The 6,083-nt window shown below is 46.4% G+C and overlaps 1 protein-coding gene across 2 annotated transcripts in view; it reads right to left on the bottom strand.

The window, feature by feature from the left end:
• Nucleotides 1-887: 887 nt before the first annotated feature.
• Nucleotides 888-6,083, bottom strand: part of LOC119954549 (leucine-rich repeat-containing protein 37A-like) — a 296,342-nt gene continuing 291,146 nt past the window's right edge. For both annotated transcript variants that reach the window (XM_038779877.1, XM_038779878.1), the window contains one exon: nt 888-1,796. In XM_038779877.1, the coding sequence (XP_038635805.1) occupies nt 1,769-1,796 (28 nt within the window). In that variant the 3' untranslated portion in view covers nt 888-1,768. The remainder of the gene's footprint in view (nt 1,797-6,083) is intronic.

Raw genomic sequence — 6,083 nt, 5'->3', positions numbered from 1 at the left:
TTAAAACATGCTGTCCAGTTTATGTGGAGGATACTTCTGTAGAAGAAAGACGAACGGAGTATTGCTTATGATTGTATTGTTGAGAAATGCACTTGTCTGATATTATTACCTATCAGTTTTGTTGTTAAAATCGTAACAGAGGAGCTTGTGACTAATATCACACAGCATGGTTTCAACCCAAAGGTAATGAAAAGATAGGTATTTGTACTAATATGTAAGGACTATTTGAGAATAATTACTGCAGACTGTAATAATACAACATACCCCAAAAAATCTGCAGAGTCCAATAATGCATCCCAAGTATAAATAGGCTGGGAGTCCAGTAAAGTGCACTCAGACTGTCAGTTTCTTTCTTCTGTCCACCCAAAACATCTGCCCTGATGTTTGGGGAAGGGTGGTCTTGGTGAGGCTGGGAGGAGGGAGAATGGCGGGGGTGGGGGGTGGCATTCCTTTGGTAGGAATTTCCTCAGCTCTGGCCTTCCCACATGCTTCTACTTGATGGGACCTTGCTCCACCAGCACATGTTAAGTGTCAGCCTACTCAGGATACCGGTCTTGGTCCTGACATTAACCCTTCCAAAAATAATTGCCTAATGCCTGCTGAATCAGGCCCCTTGAAGAGGGGGTGAAAATCAGCCCTTAAAATGAATCTAATACGTTGCTGGTTCTGGTAGCTGGAGCCGTAGCTGTTCAACGCGTTTTTCCTCTACCCTCTTCCTGGTGAATGCCCATTGTGGCAAAGGAGCTTGTTAGTGATTAGCCTAATTAGGTGAACTTCCTGCACCATGTCCTCCCTCTCACATTCCCGCACTTAAGTTATCAGAACCGTCTGCGGATATCCAGGGCCAAGATTTAGCAACAATCCAAGAAATTAGCCAACCACTGTACTGTAATTTGGACCATCCTGTGCGTATGTTTATTATACTCTTTAATTGAAATAATACACACAACTGATTATAGAGTCATCTTGTAGAAGAAAATAGTTTTACCTGTCGGCATGCCTAATTGATGACATTGAGTAATAGTCTTCAGTAATTGACATTTGTGCACAATAGACAGAATATATGACTGGTGGGATATAAAGACTACTGCCTTCACAAAATGAATGAGAATAGTTCAATTTTTGAAACAAATTTAGCTCAAGGATATAACAAAACATATACTGACCACAGTCTGAGCTATACATAGCAAACTATTACTCTTACACTTGTAGATGTGACATCCTGTGCAGTAGCTTTGACCTTTGGGCGTGCTACATGGCAACACACTCTTTCAGGTCAGCGGTTTACCATTGCAACACACATTGGCAGTCAATATTTACATACATTTTTACACAAATTATTAAATAATGGTGAAGTTATAGTTGAGAGCCCTTTTCCTTAAATATACTGCCTTGGTTTTAATAGACAAAGCTTAGCTGTGGCTATATAAAGTGAATGCTGCTGGGGCATGGCTTCTATCAGTCATTATCAGACAGTAGCATTTTTATATTTCATACTTATTTTCAGATTTTTTTTATTTTTGAAGCTGTAACTGTAAGAACTGTTATTCACCAGTGATATATAGAAGACATTTCTGCAGGTGGTTACATCACAATAACAGTTTCAATTCTTGCATATAAAGTACAAATTATATTTGGAGTATAAAACTATCAATTGACAAGTGTCAGCACATTATTTTATTAAAAAAGAATTCTTCTCAAACAAAGCGTTTGGCTCTTTGAAGGATGCTCCGTGTGAAGCGAATGTGTTTGCTTTTTCTAAAGGGTCCTATGGATTCCTGGCATCAGAGCGTTCTCTACAATAAAGGAAACTTCCAGGTAAATAAAGGGCTCTGTACAAACAAAATACCTTTAATACGATCTCCCATCCAATGGAAATTTAACTAAGAAATATAAATTACAAGCATTTCCCAGTCCCATTTATGCAGCATTTTACTTTTTTTCCTTGTTGACTTTATTCTCAGCTAGGAGTCATTGCTAGGCAATGTAGGTTCAAACTCCACTATGGGCCAGAGGATGTGGCCCTACCAAGGGTACTACTTCTGAGCAGTGTGTAGGGATTTTGCACTTTTGGAAATACTGCATTTTGGATGAAGCATTAAACTGCCTTCCCTGTGAAATGTCTATTGAGAAAAGAGCAAGAAGTTCTTGTGCCCCGGAAATAATTTCTCCCTTGGACAACAGCACTAAAAACAGGTGACCCGGTGATTAATAATTCGTTTTATGTGGGATTTTGACCAATGCTAATTCTCTGGCATGTTTGCCTCTGAAACAACAATGGCTATTCAGAGTTATAACACTGTCTTTAAAGTGCTTTGAGATGCCCTGAAGACATCACAAAGGTAATTGGCTCAGGTTATTGGTTTGTGAGCAAAGGGAGCACAATCTCAGTTAAAAACATGGAATTGTGGAATTAACCTTAGCTATTTTTTTAGCTGGATTGGCCATGCTAAATTTCCCCTTAGTGTCCAAAGATGTGCAGGTTAGGTGGATTGGCCATGATCAATGTGCGGGATTACGGAGATAGGAAGAAGGAGGAGGCCTAGGTAGGGTGCACTTTCGGAGGGTCAGTGAGACTTGATGGGCCGAGTGGTCTTCTTCTGCACTTTAGGGATTCTGTAAAAACTTAAATCTATTTTCTTACCAAAGAGGCCCAATAGTGCAGATATAAAAGTATCAAAATGTACCTAATTCCTTAGAGGGCAGCATGGTAGCACAGTGGTTAGCACCGTTGCTTCATAGCCCCAGGATCCGAGGTTCGATTCCCTGCTTAGGTCACTGTCTGTGTGGAATCAGCACATTCCCCCTGTGTCTGTGTGGGTTTCCTCCGGTTGCTCCGGTTTCCTCCCACAAATCCTGAAAGATGTGCTGTTAGGTAATTTGGACATTCTGAATTCTCCCTCCGTATACCCAAACAGGTGGCGGAATGTGGTGGCTAGGGCTTTTCACAGGAACCTCATTGCAGTGTTAATGTAAGCCTACTTGTGACAATAAAGATTATTATTAGATAGATAGATCAATGGTAAGGGGAGCTAAAATGTTCAATTTTGACTAATGTAAAAACAAAGAACTGTTTATTAGGTTGGAGGTTGAACTTTGTATTGCCTGCATGTGAGCAATGGCTGATATAACGTTCCCAAAGCATTGCACATATTTTGCCTTCAAATATTTATCCAATTCTTCTGAAAGTTAGTTTTGAGGTTGTTTCCATCACCTTTTCACTTAGTGCATTCCAGAACATAACAATTCACCATTTCAAAAACATTCTCACCACCCCTCTGGCTATTTTGTGAATTACTGTAAGTTTGTGTTCTCTGTTGGGCTCTTATGCCACGAGAAGAAGTTTCTTTTAATTGCTCTATCAAAACCACTCACGATTTTGAACAACTCATTTGATCTCCCTTTAACCTTCTTTGCTCTAAGGAGACCCTTAGTTTCCCCAGTCTCTTCACAGAACTAAAGTTCTGCATCCTGCAAATTTCTTGCACATCAACCTCTCCCCACACCTTCTGAGGCATGGATCTGCTTCCTAAAGTGCAGTCCCAAAATTGACAATGATATTCCAGCTGGTGTCTGACCAGTGATTTAGAAAGGTTGACTTTCCAAATGTGCTCCCTCTACCATCTGGAAGGGCATGGACACGAAACAAATGGGAACTCCATAACCTTACCTGCAACCCAAACTCTGCTTCTATCTCTTAGCCAATTTCATTCGACTCTGTCACAGCCTCTTTAAACCCATGGCAGCATTCTCTTCAGTAGGACAAATGTACCCAAAGAATTCATGCCCTTTGCTTCCAGCTGAAGATCCCTACCAGACCCCATTTTCCTTTGACTACCTCTCTACCATTCATAAATTGCGATATCACAAGGCACTATACTATAGGCACAGTATTTATGATCTTCACTGCTTCACTTTTTAGATTGTGTCTGTCCCTCACTAAACATGGCCTCTGAGTACAGTCAGGCCTCAAACAAGATTGCCACTGGCAAGCCCAGAAGGAACAAGCGACCATCAACCTGGAAGTGCACCACGTCAAACATGGAGATGAGGTTCAGTTGCAAACCCTTAGACTATATAAGTAGATCACTGGGACATCCGATTGCGAGATGTAGTTGGTGGTTGCATGTTTGGTGGCTCCTGCCAGAGCTGTCTTTTATGACCTTTTTAGTCCAGTTTCTGGTGAGGATTTGTTTGTGAGGATCTGTGGGAAGGTGTAGGGCATTTATAGAATGTCAGAACCGGTTAAGAAGAATCCAGGAAAGAAGGCAGCAAGCAAAAGTCCACTGCCGACTTTTGGGAGGGGTGCAACAGGAGGAAAGATGGCAGGAGAGAGCCAGTTATGTGGGGCTGTGCCAATCAGGGTGGAGAAGATGATGGAGGTGATGGCTGAGGAGTTGAAAGGCTGTTCTCAATGTATTTCGAAAAGCATCAGACGGTGATGATGGCCTCATTTAAGGCGTGGGTGGGTGAGACCCTTGGCCCGGTGAGAGAAGAGTTGGTGAGGACTTCGACAATGGTGCAGGAGCTGGGGGAGTACATGAAATGGATGGAGGAGGCCTTGTCACGGCATAGTGACCATTTCACCTCAGTGGATGAGAGCTGCGGAAGGTGGCAGAGATCAACAGAGGGTTGAGAGTCAAGGTGGAAGACCTGGAGAACAGGTCACAAAGGCATAACCTGAGGATGGTGGGTGTGCCCAAAGGCGTGGAGGGCCAGATATCTACAGAATACCTTGACGATATGATGGCAAAGCTGACAGGGGAGGGAGAAGAGCCTTCCCTGTACGAGTTGGTCAGGGCCCACGGGTTGCTCCGGCCAAAACCAAGGATGAATGAGCCACTGAGGGCGATGATCGTTTGTTTGCATAATTTTGAGGTGGAGGGAGTGCGAGGTGGGTGATGCCGTGGCGAGAGGAAGAGTGGGAAGGCAATGGTATACCTATATACCAGGACTTGACGACGGAGCTGGCAAGGAGTGAGAGGCCTATGGACAGACGAAGGCTTAATTGCTTAAGCACAATGTGCGGTTTGGTGTGGTCTACCCGGCGAAGCTGAGGGTCATGTATGCCAAGAACTTGGACAACACTGGTTTTGTGAGGAGGATGTTAGTAGACATACCGGACCTGGATACTCACCAGCTTATAATGCGGGGGGGGGGGGGGGGGGGGGGGGGGGGGGTGTGGAATCGGCTTTTGGCGGTTGGGAAGGCATTGCTAGCAGGGTTAAAGAAGGTGGAATACTCGTTGATCATGGTTTCGGATCATACTGCACACTGGGTGTATGTGGTCTTGGAGAAGCGGCTGCCCCAGAGGCCAGCATGGAGGTTGGGCTATTGGTTGGGATTTGTGCTTTCGGGCACAATGGCCCTGAGCCAGTCACTTGGGCTGTCAAGCCTGCCCCCTTAAAGGTGTCACACAGCCACACTAGGGGCGGAATTCTCCGCAAGGCCCGACGCCGTCGTGAAACCTGGAGAGGTTCACGACGGCGTCGGAAGCCTCTCCCGGCCCCCTATTCTCCCCTACCCGGGGGGATAGGCGGGCCGTACCGGGAAACTTGGCGGCCGGGCCTTTTCCCTGGCTTCAAGGCCCGGCGCGCCAAGAATGACGCCGCGGCGGCGCCTAATGACGTCAGCCGCGCATGCGCGGGTTTGACAGCTCAAACCCGCGCATGCGCGGTTGCCGTCTTTCCCCTCAGCCGCCCCGCAAGACGTGGCGGCTTGATCTTGCGGGGCAGCGGAGGGGAAAGAGTGCGTCCCCTTGAGACACCGGCCCGACGATCGGTGGGCACCGATCGTGGGCCAGTCCCCTCCCGAGCACGGCCGTGGTGCTCGATACCCGATCCGCCCCCCCTAGGCCCCACACTTACCTGGCATGCCATGTTCACAACGGCAGCGACCAGGTGTGGTTGGCGCCGTCGTGAACAGGTCGTGAATGGCTGGCCGCTCGGCCCATCCGGGTTGGAGAATCGCGGGCCGCCGTGAAAAACGGCGGCCCGCATTTCTCCGAGCGGCGTGTCGGAAAACCGGACACGCCATTTTGGCGGGGGGGGTGGGAGAATAGCGGGAGGTGCGGGAGTGGCCCT

The sequence above is a fragment of the Scyliorhinus canicula genome, chromosome 19, assembly GCF_902713615.1.
Source record: "Scyliorhinus canicula chromosome 19, sScyCan1.1, whole genome shotgun sequence".
Classification (NCBI taxonomy): domain Eukaryota; kingdom Metazoa; phylum Chordata; class Chondrichthyes; order Carcharhiniformes; family Scyliorhinidae; genus Scyliorhinus; species Scyliorhinus canicula.
Note: the sequence above shows the minus strand (reverse complement) of the source record. Positions and strands in the feature narration are given on the sequence as shown.